This window comes from Rhinoraja longicauda, chromosome 14, assembly GCF_053455715.1.
Source record: "Rhinoraja longicauda isolate Sanriku21f chromosome 14, sRhiLon1.1, whole genome shotgun sequence".
Taxonomy (NCBI): Eukaryota; Metazoa; Chordata; class Chondrichthyes; order Rajiformes; family Arhynchobatidae; genus Rhinoraja; species Rhinoraja longicauda.
This window is the reverse complement of record NC_135966.1, coordinates 122,245-144,428: the sequence shown is the minus strand read 5'-3', so window position 1 is coordinate 144,428 and position 22,184 is coordinate 122,245. Positions and strand designations below refer to the sequence as shown.

The 22,184-nt window shown below is 43.0% G+C and overlaps 1 protein-coding gene across 4 annotated transcripts in view; it reads left to right on the top strand.

Annotated features, from left to right (window-relative positions):
- kdm3b (lysine (K)-specific demethylase 3B) overlaps window positions 1-22,184 on the top strand; it is a 99,194-nt gene that overhangs the window by 33,922 nt on the left and 43,088 nt on the right. For all 4 annotated transcript variants that reach the window (XM_078411262.1, XM_078411264.1, XM_078411263.1 and 1 more), the window contains exons 8-15: window positions 661-1,427; window positions 4,118-4,236; window positions 5,128-6,497; window positions 9,750-9,951; window positions 12,651-12,865; window positions 14,851-15,003; window positions 16,554-16,661; window positions 17,797-17,924. In XM_078411262.1, the coding sequence (XP_078267388.1) occupies window positions 661-1,427; window positions 4,118-4,236; window positions 5,128-6,497; window positions 9,750-9,951; window positions 12,651-12,865; window positions 14,851-15,003; window positions 16,554-16,661; window positions 17,797-17,924 (3,062 nt within the window). The remainder of the gene's footprint in view (window positions 1-660; window positions 1,428-4,117; window positions 4,237-5,127; window positions 6,498-9,749; window positions 9,952-12,650; window positions 12,866-14,850; window positions 15,004-16,553; window positions 16,662-17,796; window positions 17,925-22,184) is intronic.

The window sequence follows — 22,184 nt, the reverse complement described above, 5'->3', positions numbered from 1 at the left end:
ACCAAAAGACGTTACACCATGGTGATTGAACCAATTATGTTTGGACCTCCTGCAGCAATGACATGACCCAAAGAGTGAATGCATTTTACAATTGGGAATTCATGTTCGTTGCAAAGTTGCCAACTCAAATGTGCGAGGTGCGCAAAGACCACAGAGAAATCTGCTGGCCCTGTAAATCCTCTTTATTTTTTTACATGTGGTCTGGAAATCGATGTTTATGAAAATACAGCCCATTGTCTTAATTAGTATTTTAAAATCCTCCTTTAAATGGCATTCATTTTATATCTTGCACTTATTTAAAACACTGTGGGACTTCTATTTTAAGATTTTGGCTTTAGCATTTTGCTCAAGCATTTTAAATAACCCCTTTTATCTAATTTATGTGCATTTTAGTGCATACATAGAAAATGCTTCAGTTGGAGGAACAGAGTGCTTTAATGTTGAGAAACTCATAAGAGAACGTCTTGATAAATCTATTGAAATGTTGCTATCAAATTTGAGAGCTGAAATAAATATTATCACATTTTTCAGAAAGTGATTGTCTTATAAAACTTCAGTTACTGGATCTAATCATTGAAGATGTCTATTTTTAGGTTACTTTGAAGCAGAGGTATTATATGATGTAGGTGTGTAATGACAAAGTTTGTGCTCTCTCTTTAGATAAAAATAAAGATAGTCGTAGAAGAAAAAATGCAGCTGATGGAGAGAATGAACCTGTACAAAAAAAAGTGAAAGACAAAGAAGAAATGGAGTCTGACAGTAGTAGTGTATGCTCATTAAGCACTGGAGGCAACAGTCACAATCAGCCAAAGAATGACAACCCTGATGTGGAGCAAGGGAACTGTGACTCCAAGAGAGTTGGTGATTTGTCCTGGGGAGTTGCTGACAATGCTTCAGATCGATCTCGCTTTGTACCTCAGCCACAAGCAGGTTTGCGTTATGCCACCTATACCAAAGAGAATGGCAGGACCTTGGTTGTCCAGGATGAGCCAATACATGGGAAACTGTTTGTGCCAACTGTTGCTGCTGCTGGTGCTGTGCCCAGGATAAGTGGAGCGCCATTTTCTAATGCAGAGTCTCTGAATCCTCAGAGCAAGAAGGGTTTACCAACTTCTGATTCAGGCAGAGGCTCCGAAGTTCCGACTGTAGAGCCTTCAAATTTTGTTCAAGATTCAACAGATGCAGATACGGAAGCTTTTGTAGGAGCCGGATTGTCTGAACATGGGATAAAGGAAAACCTTGATGTAAATTCAGTAACTCAACAAAGGTCACAAAATATAATGTCCGAGTCCAAAAATGAAAGTCCCACGTGTGCTTTGGTGAATCCAAGCAACTTCCCAGCAGCACAGGATCGGTTGCAGACCACTTTCCGGGTATTCGACTCGCATCGGTCTTTCGCAAACCCCAACGAGGCTTTCAATCCTGATGTAAGAAATGGTTTATGGTTGGAGTTTGGCAGTATCTTTTATTGGTAGTGGTTTGGAATTAATACTGGATTAAGAGAATATTTTCTAAATTTCCATTTTGAGTCACAGAGTGATACAGCTTGGAAACTGGTCCTTTGGCCCAACTTGCCCACAACGGCCAACATGTCCCAGCTACACTAGTCCCACCAGCCTGCATTTGGTCCATATCCCTCCAAACCTGTCCTATCCATGTACCTGTCAATAACTCTTTCTTAAATGTTGGGATAGTCCCAGCCTCAATTGCCTCCTCTGGCAGCTTATTCCCTTTTTGTGAAAAAGTTACCTCTCATATTCATGTTAAATCTTTTCACCTTAAACCCGTCCTCTGGTCCTCAATTCACCTACTCTAGGCAAGAGAATCTGTGCATCTACCCAAACTATTCCTCTCATACCCGATCTATTCCTCAATAAGATCACCCCTCATCTTCCTGTGCTCCAAAGAATAGAGTCCCAGTCTATAGCTCAGACCTAGTCCTGGCAACATCCTCGTAAATCTTCTCTGTACTCTTTCCAGCTTGATAACATCTTTCCTATAACATGATGCCTAGAACTGAACACAATACTCTAAATGTCGCCTCACTAACTTCTTATACAACTGCAACATGGTCTTCCAACTTGTAAACTCAATAGTCTGACTGATGAAGGCCAATCTTTGACCACCCTAGTTACCTGCCTCTCGACCTTCAAGGAACCATGCACCTGCACTCCTAGATCCCTCTGTTCTACAACACTCCCCAGAGCCCTATCATTCACTGTGTTGGTCCTGCCCATGTTAGATTTCCCAAAATGCAACACCTCACATTTATCTGTACTAAATTCGACCAACTATTCCTCAGTCCACCTGGTCAATTGATCAAGATCCTGCTGCAATTTTTCACAACCATCTTCACTATCTGCAAAACCACCCACTTTTGTATCATCAGCAAATTTGCTAATCTTGCCATGCATATTCTCATCCAAATCATTGATGTAGATGACAAACGGTCCAGCACAGAACTCTGAGGCACACCACTAGTCACAGGGCTCCAGTCCAAGAAGCAATCTTCACCATCACCCTCTGCTTCCTTCCATGAAGCCAATTTTCTAACCATTCAGCTATCTCTCCTTGGATCCCATGCGATCTAACTTCCAGAGCAGTGTACCAAACGAAACCTTGTCGAATGCTTTGCTGAAGTCCAGATATACAACATCTACAACTCTGCCCTCATTGACCATTTTGGTTGCATTTCCAAAAAACTAAAACTAAACCCACATGAAGTTCTGGGTTTTCCTGGAGATGTTTTTACAATTCCATTCCTATTTTGACTGCTTTGGTAATAGTGATTACTAGACCAAGTTGGGTCCATTGCTCCTAGAGGGGGAACAGGGAAAGGGAGAGGGTGTGACTGAGTGAGCCCTGGACCCAAAGCCTTTCCTGTATTGGTGTAGCACCCTCAATCCCCCCCCCCCACTCCATTCGCCCTACCACACCCCCACTTGGCCTTTGCCCCCTCCCCCAGCCCTGCCTCCACCCCCATTCCCCCCTCCCCAACCCTATTCCTCCCTCCCCCCACCCCACTCTCCCTGCCCGCACCCCTCTCCCCCCCACCCCCAATATTCCCTCCTCCCCTCCCCCACCCCCACTCTGTCCTCCTCCCCACCTCCACTCTCCCCTCCCCCCACCTCCACTCTCCCCTCCCCCCACCCCCACTCTCCTCTCCCCCCCACTCTCTCCTCCTCCCCCACCCCCACTCTCTCCCCCACCCCCACTTTCTCCTCCCACACTCTCCCCGCCCCCACCCACACTCTCCCCGACCCCCTCTCTCCCCGACCCCCTCCCCTCCACTTCCTATTTCTCCTGTTTCTTATCTTTAGACCAATTTTCCATCTATTATTACTTTGCTTTATTCTGGTAAACCTCCTCTACACCCTATCCAAAGCCTCCACATCCTTCCTATAATGGGGCAACCAGAACTGCATGCAATACTCAAATGGAACCTAACCAAAGTATTTTAAAGCTGCTTCATGACTTCCTGCTCTTATACTCATTGCACCCGACTAATGAAGACAGGCATAACATTCACTGGAGTTTAGAAGGATGGATTCACTGGAGTTTAGAAGGATGAGAGGGGATCTTATAGAAACATATAAAATTATAAAAGAACTGGACAAGCTAGATGCAAGAAAAATGTTCCCAAGAGAAATCTTTTTCACCCAGAGAGTTGTAAATTTGTGGAATTCTCTGCCACAGAAGGCAATGGAAGCCAAACCACTGGATGGATTTAAGAGAGAGTTAGATAGAGCTCATGGGGCTAGTGGAATCAAGGGATATGGGGAGGCAGGCACGGGTTATTGATTGGGAACGATCAGCCATGATCACAATGAATGGCGGTGCTGGCTCAAAGGGCCGAATGGCCTCCTCCTGCACCTATTTTCTATGTTTCTATGTGCATTCTTTACCACTCTATCTTCTTGTCACTTTCAAGGACACAGAGACTTGGATCCCAACATCCCTCTGTACATCAAATGTTGTTAGAGGTCTTGCATTAATTGTATAAGGTTTTTGAAAATGCTGAGATCATTTTACTCTCAAAAGGTTCGGTAAGATTGAAAGTTATAAACATTTCTCTTTGTTAGTGCACCTGCTTAATTTGCAAACACTTTTGTTTCAGGGAGTTAAAAGTCTACAGACATCCAGTTTAGCTCCTGTATCAGAAAATTCTTTGGGAAATTCTTCACCATTGGAGTCTTCAATAGGGCAACTGGCAGAGGTGTGCAGTACTGCTAAAGGGTAAGGCAAACCTGCCATCATGTGCAGTTTTGTATTTAGCTTGTTATTCATTTACACTGTAATTTAACAACATTGTGTTATGATTCATATTTCCTTTCAATTCAGAACAAAGTCATTGAGTCCATCAGGTCTGCCACTCCTGGCTCAGTCACATTTCCTTATTTATTTCCCCGTAACTTGATCTCCATAGGTGCACATTAACAGCTCCTGATTCTCCCACCAGACACCCATACCATGGGTAATTTACAAAGACCAGTTAAGTGAAGAGCCGGCATTTCTCTCTTGTGGGAGACGACCAGAGCACCTGTGGGGAAACCATAAGAGGGCAAGGTTGCAAACCTACTTGGGTATCACTAAAGGTCAGAATCGAACCTGGGTCATGCAGGACAAATATTGTTTACATATTTTGAGTGCCTGGAAAGTGCTGCCGGGGGTGGTGGTAGAGGCAGATACGATTGTGATATTTAAGAAACTTTTGAATAAGTACATGGATATGCAGGGAATGGAGGGATATGGAATTAATGCAGCAGAATTGGGGTTGGTTTAGGCATCATGTTTAGCATCGGCATTATGCACTGAGGGGCCTGTCCTGGTGCTGCACTGTTCCATGTTAGATGTCACTAAAGATCAGACGGTCTTATTGTCTACAGCACCAGCACTGCTCCAAATATGGTGCTTATTGGTATTAGGTTATTCTTGTCACGCGTACTGAGACTATATATAGAATTTGTTTGCGTGCTATCAATTAAATCAGATAGTACTAAACATAAATACATAAATTAAAACCTTTGCCTCCCTGCATCCTTTTGAATAGATTTGAGACATACCTGTATTCTATTAGTTCAGTTTCAAACTTCTCTGATTAATTCACTGACTTTATTACAATTTTAGGGAACCATTGAAGAAATGGCTTGGAGATCCTAGCCAAACTCGAAAAGAAGGGGTTTCAACTGAAGATGGTGCTGTTCAAATATCAGATAAGAATGAAACCCTTATGGAAGAATCAAAAAGAAATGGTAATGAGGGAACAAATGGAACATTTGTCCAAGAAAGCAAGGCCTTTGGATTTGGGTTTGGAAGGAATGTGGCTGATTTACCTGGCAGTAAAGCTGGCAACAAAATCTCCATGGATTTGGGCAGTTTATCAAATAATTTGTTTTTCCAGTGCATGCCTCAGAATGTTCCACAGAGCAACTACTTCACTGCAATTTCAGAAAGCTTATCGAATCACCCTCTCAGCTTCAATTCCTTCAAAGTGGCTTCCAATGCCACTGGTCAGAAAAGTGCAACAACACAGGCGGTTGGAACTCCTGCTGTTGGGTTAAATCCTGGAGGTAAACATGGACAAGATTCAGAGAGAAAAAACACACTTGGCACTTCTGAACTCATGCCAACTCTAACTCCAGCTTTTCCAAGGAGCACTTTAAGCCTACAGTTTCTTCAGTCAGTCCACCCGCCAGATCTTTTGAAAGAAGAAATGCCTACCATTCCATCAGCTAATTCATTTTTTAAGTTTGCAGATCTAAAGGGAAATGGGGATGTTTTGCCAACTAGCAGGTCACATTCAAGTCTGTTCAGAAGTGATGTAACACGGTCTATGGCTTGCAGTCCAGCATCAGTTATTGTAAAGCCTCCATTATTAACTAACTGGAAGAAAACTGATAAGATTACATCAGATGTAGGTGGCAACAAAACTGATCTCCCCAAATTTTTTTCATCTCCATTTTCATCTCCTACTCAAAAGACAGCTAGTTTAAATACAGCTAGACCCGATTCACCAGAAACCCAATTTGGTGCAACCAATATTGAGATGCCAACCTTATCCACCAGTCCCACTGGCGATCGGGTTTCAGGCTTCTCAATCCCTATTTCTGGTTCGGCAACTCAGGACAATCCACAACTGCGAGTTTTCTCAGACAAGACACATTCTGGAAAGCCACAACAGGCTGCGTTTACCTTTAGTTCATCTGATAATGGTGTTGATGGCCCATCTTGTCAGCAATCTCAGTTTGATCAGAAGAGATTTTCTTTGGATGAACGGAGCTTGAGTATCAAGCAGGAGTCAGACTCTGCTTCTGACAGTGACTTATCAGACCTGAGTGATTCAGAGGTGCACATGCGATTGCAATCAAAGACTGGTTTAAAAGGATATTTATCTTATGTGCATGAAAGGAGGGAGCCAAATGGTGATGGGAATAAAGAACAAATAGGGAAGGGACGGGGCCGAGGGAGAGGGCGTCCGCGAGGAAGACCTCCAAAAAGTGAGTTTGTGGCACCGTGAGCAAAATGTAAAACCTTGAAATAATACTAAATGACGAGGTATCATGTGCAGTAATATATTTGTAGAAGGTTAGAGAGGGTGGTTGAACGTTTGCCTTTATTGTACTTTCACTGGAGGTCATGCTCGCACAATTCTAGGACCAACATCTAGGTTTTAGAAGTATTTGTAATTAATGTTTTATCAATTTGCTTGTGACTTGGAGAAGGATATGGGGAGAAAGCAGGGACGGGGTACTGATTCTGGATTATCAGCCATGATCGTATTGAATGGCGGTGTTGGCTCGAAGGGCAGAATGGCCTACTCCTGCACCTATTTTCTATGTTTCTACACCTCAGAATGTGTGTGGCAGATGTTGGTGGATTCTGCAGTGTGTCGGCATGTTTTTGTGATGTGTTGCAAATGCTAATTCAAAGAGCTTTTGACTTTCTGGGATAAGTATGTAAACAACGTTTTCCTATTACCAACACCTTTCAGGTTCTATCTAATCAAAGAAGTGACTACATTAGCTGTGCTGATTGGAAGTAAATTATGTGTTTGTTGTGTAATTGTATGTATTTCCCCAATGCTAGGATTTGATTATATTTGAATAGAGAGTATAATAATAGGTGGACACGTAGCGAAAAAAACCTGCAGATACTGGTTTGAATCGAAGGTAGACACAAAATGCTGGAGTAACTCAGTGGGTCAGGCAGCATCTCTGGAGAAGGAATGGGTGACGTTTTAATAGGTGGATGACTATGGTCAGTTAGGTATTAAAAACTACATTACAAAGGCACAATTGTATAGAAATAAACAAATATAGAAAATTCAGTCACTTGACTTGATTGCAACCATGAGCTACGATAATGAAACAGTGCCATTTCATTGATGATATAGATGTGGTATTAAGGATTAGGTTTTGTTGATGTTATCTGAATTGATTTGTTCAGCTGTCTTGCACTTGGAGAATTTATTTAATGAAATAGTTTTTGTCGAGAAAAAGGCAGATTGTCAGTGTAAAGGCCTATATGTATAGGCCTTTAGAGGAATGTGTAGGATGAATGAAAAAGTGAGCTTTTAACATATACTTTGTCCTTTAAAATTGTTTTTATAAACATCAGAAGGGTAAGCATTTTGTATTGGGGTTAGTCCAAGACACCTCGCATGCTCTCCGTCTCCTCAATAACTTCTGGTTTCCAGGCCCGCACTCCCTCATCTTTACCATGGATGTCCAGTCACTCGACACTTCCATCTTCCACAAGGATGGTCTTGAAGCCCTCCGTTTCTTCCTCGACCGCAGAACCAGCCAATCCCCATCCACCAACACTCTCCTCCGCCTAGCAGAGGTGGTTCTTACCCTCAACAACTTATTTGACTCCTCCCACTTCCTCCAAACCAGAGGCGTAGCTATGGGCACTCGCATAGGCCCTAGCTATGCTTGCCTTTTTGTAGGGTATGCCGAACAATCCCTGTTCCAGGCGTACACTGGCCCCAACCCCGAACTCTACCTCCGCTACATCGACGACTGCATTAGTGCTACCTCTTGTACCCATGCAGAACTCACTGACTTCATAAATTTCACCACTAATTTCCATCCTGCTCTTAAATATACTTGGACCATCTCCGACATCTCCCTACCGTTTCTGGATCTCCATCTCCATCACAGGAGACAGACAGACTAGTGACCGACATCCACTACAAACCTACTGACTCCCATAGCTATCTTGACTACACTGCTTCCCACCCTGTTTCCTGTAAAAACTCTATCCCGTACTCCCAATTCCTCCGTCTACGCCGCATCTGCGCCCGGGATGAGGTGTTCCATACTAGGGGATCGGAGATGTCCTCATTCTTTATGAAACGGGGCTTCCCCTCTTCCATTATAGATGAGGCTCTCACTAGGGTCTCCTCTATATCCCGCAGCTCCGCTCTTGCTCCCCCTCTCCCCGTTCGTAACAAGGATAGAGTCCCCCTTGTCCTCGCCTACCACCCCATCAGCCGTCGTATACAACAAATTATCCTTCAACATTTCCGTCACCTCCAACGGGATCCCACTACTGGCCACATCTTCCCATCTCCACCCCTTTCTGCGTTCCGCAGAGACCGTTCCCTCCCTATCTCCTTGGTCCACTTGTCCCTTCCCACCCAAACCACCCCCTCCCCAGGTACTTTCCCTTGCAACTGCAGGCAATGCAACGCCTATCCCTTTACCTCCCCCCCTCGACTCCATCCAAGGACCCAAACAGTCTTTCCAGGTGAGGCAGAGATTCACCTGCACCTCCTCCAACCTCATCTATTGTATCCGCTGTTCCAGATGTCAACTTCTCTACGTCGGCGAGATTAAACGCAGGCTCGACAATCGTTTCGCTCAATACCTTCGCTCAGTCCGCCTTAACCAACCTCATCTCCCAGTGGCTCAGCACTTCAACTCCCACTCCCACTCTGACCTTTCTGTTATGGACCTCCTCCATTGTCATAGTGAAGCCCAGCGCAAATTGGAGGAACAGCATCTCATATTTTGCTTGGGCAGTTTACACCCCATCAGTATGAACATTGACTTCTCTAACTTCAGATAGTTCCTATGTCCCTCTCTTTCCCCTCCCCCTTCCCAGTTCTCCCACTGTCTTCCTGTCTCTAACTACATCCTATCTTTGTCCTACCCCCTGACATCAGTCTGAAGAAGGGTCTCGACCCGAAACGTCACCCATTCCTCTTCCTCCTGAGATGTTGCCTGATCCGCTGAGTTACTCCAGCATTTTGTGTCTACCTTCGATTTGAACCAGCATCTGCAGTTATTTTCCTACACATTGTATTGGGGTTTACTGACTGTTAATAGCCAGTTACCTTTGACAAAGCCATTTTTGTGCCTAGTTTTTTAGCCAAGTAGAGATGCACTGATCTATGATAAAAAATTGCCCGGAATCAATGGCCAACAGATTGATGATTAATGCACTATGAAAATGTTGTCGTCTTTGGAAATGTTGACATGAATGTCTTGTAATAGCAGTATCAGAGTTTTGAGACATGTCATATTGTATGTGTCTTATGCTTAAGGAACAGGTCACTTTGGATTATAAAAGTTTCAATTATGAATTCCCCATTAAAGCATTTTTCCTTCTTGCTGGGTCTGTTGTAGACTGAATTGGTATAGATTGATTATCATAACATAAAATTCCTGTATCAACTGCCCACCATGCAAGGCTGTGGAAGGTCTTCCATATATTTCTAATTCAGTTTTTATCTTCCCCATCAGTTTCTGTGGATCAGTCTGTTTTAAAAGACGTATGTAAGGTGAGAAAGCTGAAGCAGTCTGGAGAATCTTTTCTGCAAGATGGTTCCTGTATCAATGTTGCTCCACATCTTCACAAGTGCAGAGAATGTCGTTTGGTGCGTTACCGAAAGTTTAAAGATCACGATGAATCAACAGTGTCCTGTCGTTTCTTCCACTTTAGGAAGTAAGTGTGCTGGGGAATTGGAGGATGCTGGTCCTTGGTGCACTCTGTTTTGAAAGTTTTTTTGGCAGTTTTAAATTTTTCACTTTTAGATTAATTTTGTGAATCGGTCCATGTATTATTCTTCCATCCCTTATGTGTGTTTTTTGGGAGAATATCTATCTGTTTAAGTTGACATGAGCCGTAGCCAATAAAATAAACAGCATTTTGGTTATTACAAAAGTTCTATTCACGAAGTGATCACAACTCCCTACATTAGCTCGGGGTACCCTGGGAGTGAGTATTGGGCGTCCATATCTGCCATGGGAGCCTTTTAAAGACCAGTTGATCGAAGTTCAGAACCGACATATTTTAGTGAGGAGGAGGGATAATAGACAATAGACAATAAGAATGGCAAAGTAAGAGAAACTTGCAAGAAAAAGGGAAAAGGAAGTGCATGCTAGGTTTAAGAGGAAGGAATCAGACAGAGCCTTTAAGGAGTTTAAAGAAAGGAGGAAAGAACACAAGCAGCTGATTAGAGGGGCCAAAGGGGAACTAAATGGTCAGTTTGATTAAGAACAAGAGAATAACCAGGGAGAAGGTAGGACCACTCAAGGATAAAGAAGGGAATCCTACAGATGAAGTCCTGACAAGCCCAGTGGGCCCCAAAGGAGTGGATTCAAAGAGCTGTTGTGTTATAGAGTCATAGAGTGATGCAGTGTGGAAACAGGCCCTTTGGCCCAACTTGCCCACACTGGCCAGCATGTCCCAGCTACACTAATCCCACCTGCCAGCATTTGTTCCATATCCTTCCAAACCTGTCCTATCCATGTACCTGTCTAATTGCTTCTTAAATGTTGGGATAGTCCCTGCCTCAACTACCACTTCTGGCAGCTTTTTCCACACAAGCACCACCCTTTATGTGAAAAAGCTACCTCTCCAATTCTTATTAAATCTTAAGAGAACTGACCACAATACTCTAAATGTGGCCTCAACAATGTCTTATACAACTGCAACATGACCTCCCAACGTCTATTCTCTGGCTGATGAAGGCCAATGTGCCAAAAGCCATTTGACTACCTGATCTACCTGTGATTCCACGTTCAGGGAGCTATGTAACTGCACTCCTAGATCCCTCTGCTCCACAACACCTACACAGAGCCCTACCATTCACTGTGTAGGTTCTGCCCATGTTAGACTTCCCAAAATGCAACACCTCACATTTTTCTGCATTAAATTCCATCAACCATTCCTCAGCCCACTTGGCTAATAGATAAAGATCCTGCTGCAATTTTTCACACCAATCTTCACTATCTGCAAAACAACCCACTTTTGTATCATATGCGAACTTGCTAATCGTGCCATGTATGTTTTCATCCAAATCATTGATATAGATAACAAACAGTAATACGCCCAGCACTGAACCCTGAGGCACACCACTAGTCACAGGCCACCAGTGCGAGAAGCACCCTTGCACTATCACCCTCTGCTTCCTTCCATGAAACTAATTTTCTATCTATTCAGCTATCTCTCCTTGGGACCCATGCAATCTAACCTTCCAGAGCAGCCGACCATGAGGAACCTTGTTGAATGCTTTACTGAAGTCTGTATATATACAACATCTACAGCTCTGCCCTCATCTACCATTTTGGTCGCATCATCAAAAAAATTGTGAGACACGACCTCCCACGTATAAAACCATGTTGACTAACCCTAATCTGCCCTGGTCCGTCTAAATGCCTGTAATATCCTATCCCTCAGAATACCCTCTAGTAACTTTCCAACTACAGTTGTTAAGCTCACTGGCATATAGTTCCCAGCATTTTCCCTGCAGCCCTTCTTGAATATAGGGACAACATTTGCCACCCTCCTGTGTTCTGGCACCTCTCCTGTGTAAATTTCAACCAGGGCTCCTGCAATTTCTTCTCTGGTTTCCCACAATATCCTCGGATATGTCTGATCAGACCTTGGAGATTTGGCTACCTTCAAACACGATAGTACCTTCAGCACTGACTGCTCTCAAGACACTTCCATTGACTGTCCCAAGTTCCTCCGTCCTCTTGTCTTTCTCATCGGTAAAAACAGAGGAGAAATATTAATTGAAGACCTTGCCCATCTCCTGTGGCTCCACACAGTGTTGACTGCTTTGATTCCTGAGGCATCCCACTCTCTCTAGTTACCCTTTTCCTCCTTATATATTTATAAAATCTCTTGGTGTTGTCCTTAATGCTTTCTGCCAGAGCTATCTCCTGGCCCCTTTTTGCCCCTCTGATTTCCTTTTTTACATTGCTCCTTAGTTATGTTGTTTGAAGTGTTTCAAGACTACATGTGGATATAAAACTTAAAACTTGTCCTCACCTCTCCTTATTATTTTTTGGAACTTCCGTATTTTAGGAAGAACTTTCTCTTAACACTAAAGTTTGGCTAATCTATCTGCATTGTTTCTCATTTCAGTGTCCTGTAATTCAGAAAAGCAAAAGGAAATGACTATTCTAAATTCAGTACATAATGCAATCACTGGCTTGCCTAGACCTTGGCTACAAGTCATTTGTAACATGTTGTGGACTTCAACAAAGGGCAGAATTTTGTATTAGTTCAGTAGCCTAGAATAAACACTATAAATATTTAACCTAGTTTTCAATACTGTTTGAAAATCTTCTCAATAATCTTATATAGAATGAAATATTGTGTATCAACTGTACTGTTTTTCATTCTTTTTCCAGACTAGCCTTTACAAGGACAGGTGTCCTGCGTGTGGGAGGGTTTCTAAATCCCAGACAATGTGATGGTGAAGCTCTGAGTCTTTGGATTCCATCGCGTACACCTGCTGAAGGCCTTGACCTGGAAACATCCAAGTACATCTTGGCAAACGTCGGGGACCAATTCTGTCAGCTGGTGATGTCTGAGAAAGAAGCTTTGCTTCTGGTGGAACCGCACCGTAAGTTGATGTATTGTAGACAATGCTGTCTGTAGATTGTATAGGAAGGAACTGCAGATGCTGGCTTAAACGGGCGATAATAACTCAGTGGGACAGGCAGCATCTCTGGACAAAAAGAATGGGTGACATTTCGGGTCGCGACCCTTCTTCAGACTGATGTCAGGGGAAAGGGAGGTACATAGATAAGGAAGTGTGTAGCTAAGGAAGTGCAAGGTGTGAAAACAGGGCAAAGGGAATTGAGATCAAGATAATGGACTTTAATGCTGATAACTTCCCCGTGTTGAAGTTTTCTTTAGATTTTTATCCACAAAAGCATTGTTGTTAGTAGAACTGAAGCAGCAACCAAATTTTTCGTACGAGAATCTTCAATACCCTTTAAATAATCAATGGTGGAAATTTTGTGCCCAGATTTGTGAAGACGTAAGAAATAAGAACAGGAAGAAACTTTTCTGTAATATCATAACATTATTTACATCACCTCCACTTGACCTTGTATCAATTGATCCCTCATTATTTGCAAATCTGTTGATCTCTGCCAGTGATGAAAAGTCAGAAGGTGTGAGACAAAAGGATTAAGAGTTGCGAGTTGTGAAGCTAGAGGAAGGAATGTAGTTGAGGGGAGAAATAGGTGCGTGTCCAGGTGGGACACAAGGGCGTTGAGGAGACGGGGTTATAGTTACTCAAAATTGGAGGTTAATGTTCATACCGTTGGCTTGTAAGCTGCCCAAGTGGATTATGTGATGCTGTGCTTTCAGTTTGAGTATGGCCTCGCTCTGGCAATGGAGGTGGCCCAGGACAGAAAGGTCAGTGTGGGAAAGGGGAGAGGAGTTAAAGTGGTTAGCAACTGGGAGATCCAGTAGGGCCTGGCGGTCCGACCAAGTGTTCGGCGAAGCGATCGTTGAGTCTACACTTGGTCTTGCAAGAGGCCACATTGGGAACACCAGGTGCAGTGGAGAAGATAAGAGGAAGCACACGTGAATTTAGCCAGCGCAAGCAATAACACGGATAATTTGTGATTAGTTGTTTTTTTAATTCCAGTATTTGTTTGTGGTTCATGTTATTTTACAATAAACTAGTAATTTGGAATTGTTTAAGAAAATTGCCCAGTCAGAAACAAAAGCATCCTCTCTTCTGAATGTCTGTGATGAATGTATGCAGGAGTCTGTCATAATTCCCAAGCTCTACTTTCCTCTGATGTCCATTAACCATATAACCATATAACCATATAACAACTACAGCACGGAAACAGGCCCGTTCGGCCCTTCCAGTCCACGCCGACCACTCTCCCTGACCTAGTCTCATCTACCTGCACTCAGACCATAACCCTCTAATCCCCTCTTATCCATATACCTATCCAATTTACTCTTAAATAATAAAATCGAGCCAGCCTCCACCACTTCCACTGGAAGCCCATTCCATACAGCCACCACCCTCTGAGTCAAGTCAAGTCAAGTCAATTTTATTTGTATAGCACATTTAAAAACAACCCACGTTGACCAAAGTGCTGTACATTTGATTAGGTTCCAATAGAAAAAAAATGAAAACATACAGTAGCACGCAAACAGTTCACAGTGCCTCCTCAATGAGCCTCAAACGCTAGGGAGTAGAAATATGTTTTGAGCCTGGACTTAAAGGAGTCGATGGAGGGGTAGTTCTGATGGGGAGAGGGATGCTGTTCCACAGTCTAGGAGCTGCAACCGCAAAAGCGTAAAGAAGTTACCCCTCATGTTACCCCTAAACTTTTGTCCCTCAATTCTGAAGCTATGTCCCCTTGTTGGAATCTTCCCCACTCTCAAAGGGAAAAGCCTACCCACGTCAACTCTGTCCGTCCCTCTCAAAATTTTAAAAACCTCTATCAAGTCCCCCCTCAACCTTCTACGCTCCAAAGAATAAAGACCCAACCTGTTCAACCTCTCTCTGTAGCTTAAGTGCTGAAACCCAGGCAACATTCTAGTGGATTAACTCTTGTATTTTTTTACTTTAAGAGCAATTGGCATGGAAACGAGCAGTCCGTGGTATTCGAGAGATGTGTGATGCTTGTGAGACGACTCTCTTTAACATCCACTGGGTCTGTCGTAAATGTGGCTTTGGTGTATGCCTTGATTGCTACAGGATGAGGAAGAGTCGACCGCCGCAAGGTATGGCAAAGATGCGAAATGTAGAGAACAGTTCTGAGGTACTGTGGTAGAGCCGTTCCCTTATTGTGCTCACATTTGGACCTAATTAGTTCATGTAAACTTATTGTGGAGAAGGCGGGATCAGGTTTAGCTTTGTTACCAAGTGCCAGATGGCAAAGGATCTTACTCATAGCACAGGCAATTTTCAGTAGCATTCCTAATAGTCTGTTTACAGAACTTGGTAAAACCTTTGGTATAACCTGTTTATGTTGGCCTCAGGTTTTTGAACTCAGAGCTGCAGTAATGATGCTGATATGTTAATTTTTTGCTGTAATGAGAAAATAAATATTTCTTGGTCTGAACTGTTTGGCGTTCGGACTGAAGCGATTTATTCAAGAGAGGATTGGTAGGTGAGAATTGTGTGAATTAGGTCTAGATGCTTTATAATTAAGGCCATGATAATTATGAAAGAGGAACAAGAATATTGCATTTGGAATGTTCTGGAGGTAGCACACTGCTCGAGGTATACACATATGTTCCAGAACAAGGGGTCACAGTTTAAGGATAAGGGGGAAGTCTTTTAGGACTGAGATGAGAACGTTTTTTTTCACACAGAGAGTGGTGAATCTGTGGAATTCTCTGCCACAGAAGGTAGTTGAGGCCAGTTCATTGGCTATATTTAAGAGGGAGTTAGATGTGGCCCTTGTAGCTAAAGGGATCAGGGGGTATGGAGAGAAGGCAGGTACAGGATACTGAGTTGGATGATCAGCCATGATCATATTGAATGGCTCGAAGGGCCGAATGGCCTACTCCTGCACCTATTTTCTATGTTTCTATGTTATGTTGCTTCATTATGGATTTCTGAGATTACCATTTTGCGCTGGGAATTTTTTTGAAAAATTGGATTCCAGAAAATGTCTCATGAAAAACTAGGAAGCAAAGAATAGGCAACACTTGAGCGAGGCAAGAAGAGGTCAGGCATCCAGTGGATTTGCTTATGAATAAGAAGAACATGGAGGCACAAGCAAGTAACCATAGTATTATAAGAAAATAACTGCAGATGCTGGTACAAATCGAAGGTATTTATTCACAAAATGCTGGAGTAACTCAGCAGGTCAGGCAGCATCTCAGGAGAGAATGAATTGGTGACTTTTCGGGTCGAGACCCTTCTTCAGATTATAGTTGCCTGTTACACCAAGAAAACCTCTAATTAGTTGATGGATAGTTGTTGCAGATTCCAATTCTGGTGTTTTCCAGCAGCAATGGAGAGCACTTCCAGGTGTCAGTGTAAGCACAAAACCAAATGGTGGAAAAAATCTGACAAAAAAAATTCTGTTTGACTAAGATCATAGCTCATAGTTTATGTCTAGTTCCCATGCTTGCTTGAAATTTATTGTACCACTGTATATTCTTGTATTATAGTCATTCAGTTTCCCAAATGTAAATGGAATGAATACTGTCGAAGTTGAATAGTGTTTTTCAACCTTGTTCACTTTGCTGATTGAATTATGCAGGATATTGCAGTTTGAAATGACCATCCTTTGGTAAATTGTGCCCATTCTTTTCCTCAGAGGATGATGACAGTCTTGAAGATGAAGTTTTCTCTTGGCTGAAATGCGCAAAGGGGCAGACGCATGACCCAGCGAATCTAATGCCAACACAAATTATTCCCAGCACTGGTTAGTACATGATTTACAAGTGCAGGAAATAGTCTATCACAAAGTTCTAGACTTTGCCTTCAGAAACCAGATGGGATTACTTTCCATAGAATCTTGTATTTCCTTGCTATTAAGTTTTTCAAATTATTAGTCACTTTCTGCGATACACAAGATGCAAGGCTCAATCCTTACTTTTATTGATCTGTGGAAGAAATCTCTCTGTTTCTCTGGGACCTGATGAGGCAGCTTGCTTGATGTCTTAAAGTGAGATCCACGATTATTTGTAGTTTGAACATTCATCACGATGACACAATGCAACTGCCTGCCTACATTTTGATCACCGTTTTGGTTTTGTTTTAAACTTATAAATTAGTTTAAAGGATAGATCCTTTACCCAGAATAACTACATTTTATTTTAAATCTTTTTCTGCTGACTTTTTTACTTTGACACATCCTCCAATGTTTGAAGTCCTATCAACAAATTGCTTTTAGTTCATTTTTATTTAGATAATTGTAGATTTTATTATTATGTTGCACAGGTCTTTAACACTATTTATAATTTCTAGTGACTTACATTTTCTTTTTAAACAAAAAATATTTTTTAAGCTTACTCGCCATGCTGGGAAACCATTTTCCCCCTGAATCTCTTACAGCGACTATGACCAATAGGGGCTAGATATCCTTGGCTATACATTTAGCTTATCAAAAGATAAGAGTAGCAAAGTGCCTCCAGATAAATGCTGTCCACACTGAGCATGTAGAATATCTGTAATGAAAGCTGCAAAATTTGGTCAATTTAAATGTAAAAGCCTGCGCAGATTGCAGCTGACAACAAATGTAAGGTTTCTTTATCTATTGTGCCACCTTGCAATGTAAATTTTATTGAGGTCAGTTGTGCCCCAAGGGAGATGGGGGTGGGGGAGAGAAGATGCACAAAAGCCCATTCTTTCCACCGAATCTGCCTGCAGCAGCCAGCAAATCATCCCGCTAGTTTCCCAAACATTCACTCGTATTTACAAGCTCACCATACATCGAGTGTTCGTAACCTGGGAAATTTGTATTCTTTTTATTTCAGATGTGCAGCACCTGCTGCTTTTTTGGCTTTAAAAAAAATAAGTGATGTGTTTTTGAAAAGATTTATTTTTAAAATCCGTAGCTCTGTATGATATTGGAGACATGGTCCATGCCACCAGGGGGAAATGGGGTATCAAAGCAAATTGCCCATGCATTACCAAGCAGCTCAAGCCTTTACCCAAGCCAGCGCCACCAAATGGAGTCTCGCAGGTATGTTGTATTGATCAATGCTCTCAGAACTAGGTGTTCAGGGGTAGCCACTTTAAAATCCACAAATTTCTATTCCAGTGCCCTAAAATAAATATCAGTTAGTATTAATATTCTGAACACAAAATGTCATACTTGGTATGTGGAGAAACACATTCCTGTTTAACCACTGTGTGATGCGTGGTATCTATTTAGGCATGGGTTTTCAATTGGGGCATGAGAAATAGATTCTGTCAGAGTTCAGAATAATGTTTGTTTGTCAATAGACAATAGACAATAGACAATAGACAATAGGTGCAGGAGTAGGTCATTCAGCCCTTCGAGCCAGCACCGCCATTCAATGCGATCATGGCTGATCACTCTCAATCAGTACCCCGTTCCTGCCTTCTCCCCATACCCCCTCACTCCGCTATCCTTAAGAGCTCTATCCAGCTCTCTCTTGAAAGCATCCAACGAACTGGCCTCCACTGCCTTCTGAGGCAGAGAATTCCACACCTTCACCACCCTCTGACTGAAAAAGTTCTTCCTCATCTCCGTTCTAAATGGCCTACCCCTTATTCTCAAACTGTGGCCCCTTGTTCTGGACTCCCCCAACATTGGGAACATGTTATCTGCCTCTAATGTGTCCAATCCCCTAATTATCTTATATGTTTCAATAAGATCCCCCCTCATCCTTCTAAATTCCAGTGTATACAAGCCCAATCGCTCCAGCCTTTCAACATACGACAGTCCCGCCATTCCGGGAATTAACCTAGTGAACCTACGCTGCACGCCCTCCATAGCAAGAATATCCTTCCTCAAATTTGGAGACCAAAACTGCACACAGTACTCCAGGTGCGGTCTCACCAGGGCCCGGTACAACTGTAGAAGGACCTCTTTGCTCCTATACTCAACTCCTCTTGTTACGAAGGCCAACATTCCATTGGCTTTCTTCACTGCCTGCTGAACCTGCATGCTTCCTTTCATTGACTGATGCACTAGGACACCCAGATCTCGTTGAACTCCCCCTCCTCCTAACTTGACACCATTCAGATAATAATCTGCCTTTCTATTCTTACTTCCAAAGTGAATAACCTCACACTTACCTACATTAAACTGCATCTGCCATGTATCCGCCCACTCACACAACCTGTCCAAGTCACCCTGCAGCGTTATTGCATCTTCCTCACAATTCACACTACCCCCCAACTTAGTATCATCTGCAAATTTGCTAATGGTACTTTTAATCCCTTCGTCTAAGTCATTAATGTATATCGTAAATAGCTGGGGTCCCAGCACCGAACCTTGCGGTACCCCACTGGTCACTGCCTGCCATTCCGAAAGGGACCCATTTATCCCCACTCTTTGCTTTCTGTCTGTCAACCAATTTTCTATCCATGTCAGTACCCTACCCCCAATACCATGTGCCCTAATTTTGCCCACTAATCTCCTATGTGGGACCTTGTCGAAGGCTTTCTGAAAGTCGAGGTACACCACATCCACTGACTCTCCCTTGTCAATTTTCCTAGTTACATCCTCAAAAAATTCCAGTAGATTTGTCGAGCATGATTTCCCCTTCGTAAATCCATGCTGACTCGGAATGATCCCGTTACTGCTATCCAAATGCTCAGCAATTTCGTCTTTTATAATTGACTCCAGCATCTTCCCCACCACTGATGTCAGACTAACTGGTCTATAATTACCCGTTTTCTCTCTCCCTCCTTTCTTAAAAAGTGGGATAACATTTGCTATCCTCCAATCCACAGGAACTGATCCTGAATCTATAGAACATTGAAAAATGATCTCCAATGCTTCCACTATTTCTAGAGCCACCTCCTTAAGTACTCTGGGATGCAGACCATCAGGCCCTGGGGATTTATCAGCCTTCAGTCCCATCAGTCTACCCAAAACCATTTCCTGCCTAATGTGGATTTCCTTCAGTTCCTCCATCACCCTAGGTTCTCCGGCCCCTAGAACATTTGGGAGATTGTGTGTATCTTCCTCAGTGAAGACAGATCCAAAGTAACGGTTTAACTCGTCTGCCATTTCTTTGTTCCCCATAATAAATTCCCCTGCTTCTGTCTTCAAGGGACCCACATTTGCCTTGACTATTTTTTTCCTCTTCACGTACCTAAAAAAACTTTTGCTATCCTCCTTTATATTATTGGCTAGTTTACCCTCGTACCTCATCTTTTCTCCCCGTATTGCCTTTTTAGTTAACTTTTGTTGCTCTTTAAAAGAGTCCCAATCCTCTGTCTTCCCACTCTTCTTTGCTATGTTATACTTCCTCTCCTTAATTTTTATGCTGTCCCTGACTTCCCTCGTCAGCCACAGGTGTCTCTTACTCCCCTTAGAGTCTTTCCACCTCTTTGGAATAAATTGATCCTGCAACCTCTGCATTATTCCCAGGAATACCTGCCATTGCTGTTCTACCGTCTTCCCTGCTAGGGCCTCCTTCCAATCAATTTTGGCCAGCTCCCGCCTCATGCCTCTGTAATCCCCTTTGCTATACTGTAATACCGACACTTCCGATTTTCCCTTCTGCCTTTCCATTTGCAGAGTAAAACTTATCATGTTGTGATCACTGCCTCCTAATGGCTCTTTTACCTCTAGTCCCCTTATCAGATCAGGATCATTACACAACACTAAATCCAGAATTGCCTTCTCCCTGGTAGGCTCCAGTACAAGCTGTTCTAAGAATCCATCTCGAAGGCACTCTACAAACTCTCTTTCCTGGGGTCCATTTCCAACCTGATTTTCCCAGTCTACCTGCATGTTGAAATCTCCCATAACCACCGTAGCATTACATTTTTGACACGCCAATTTTATCTCCTGATTCAACTTGCACCCTATGTCGAGGCTACTGTTTGGGGGCCTATAGATAACTCCCATTAGGGTCTTTTTACCCTTACAATTTCTCATTTCTATCCATACTGATTCAACATCTCCTGATTCTATGTCACCCCTTGCAAGGGAATGAATATCATTCCTTACCATCAGAGCAACCCCACCCCCTCTGCCCACCTGTCTGTCTTTTCTATACGTTGTGTACCCCTGAATATTCAGTTCCCAGCCCTGGTCCTCTTGTAACCATGTCTCAGTGATCCCTACAACATCATACTTGCCCATGACTAACTGAGCCTCAAGCTCATCCACTTTATTTTTTATACTACGCGCATTTAAGTACAACACTTTAACTTCTGTATTTACCTCCTCTCTCACATCGTTCACAATTGGCCCTGCCCTTAATTTCTTTTCCGCTCTAGAACTTCTGTTCCCATTCTTCCGAGAGTCTTTTGCAATATCTCCTGTATTCCCTTTGACCTCATCTTCATATTCACAATTTGTTAACCCCTCCCCCCCACTACTTAGTTTAAAGCCACAGGTGTCACACTAGCAAACCTGCCTGCCAGAATGTTTGTCCCCCTGCTGTTAAGATGCAACCCGTCCCTTTTGTACAAGTCACCCCTAGCCCAGAAGAGATCCCAGTGGTCCAGAAATCTAAATCCCTGCTCTCTGCACCAGCCCCTCAGCCATAAATTCATACCCTCTATCTCTCTGTTCCTGGCCTCACCAGCACGAGGTACCGGTAGCAGTCCAGAGATAACCACCTTCGACGTCCTACTTCTCAGCGCTTTTCCCAACTCTCTAAACTCCCGCTGTAGCACCTCCTTCCTCTTCCGCCCGACGTCATTCGTGCCCACGTGCACAACGACTTCAGGTTGATCGCCTTCCCTCACTAGGATTTTCTGAAGCCGGTCTGTGATGTGTTGAACCCTGGAGAAAGGACTGATCGAAGGATGCAAGATGTCTTCTGGGGTGTGTGAAGGGTAGAGTGGTGGCAGAAGACCAGCGAAACTCATTCCTAGAAAATCACATTTTTATAACGTATAAATCTCAGCCTGATCTACACGTGTGAGTCTTGTACACAATTTAAAAATCAACGATAGTTCTAATAAAATATTAGAGATATCAAAGCAAATTTGGCTTAGTGCGAGAATAATTCCTCTGCTATTGGCATTAGTTGCTCAACTTATTACCACTAAGATTCTTGGAGGGAATTGCAAAATCTTCTTTCAATAGAAGAAAATTCCAATGAATATGATATAGTTGGGATTACGGAGACATTGGTCCAGAGTGACCAAGGTTGGGAGCTCAACAGGCAGGGGCATTCAATATTCAGGAAGGATAGACAGAAAGACAGATATACAGTTCTAGGGGCCGGAGAACCTAGGGTGATGGAGGAACTGAAGGAAATCCACATTAAGCAGGAAATGGTTTTGG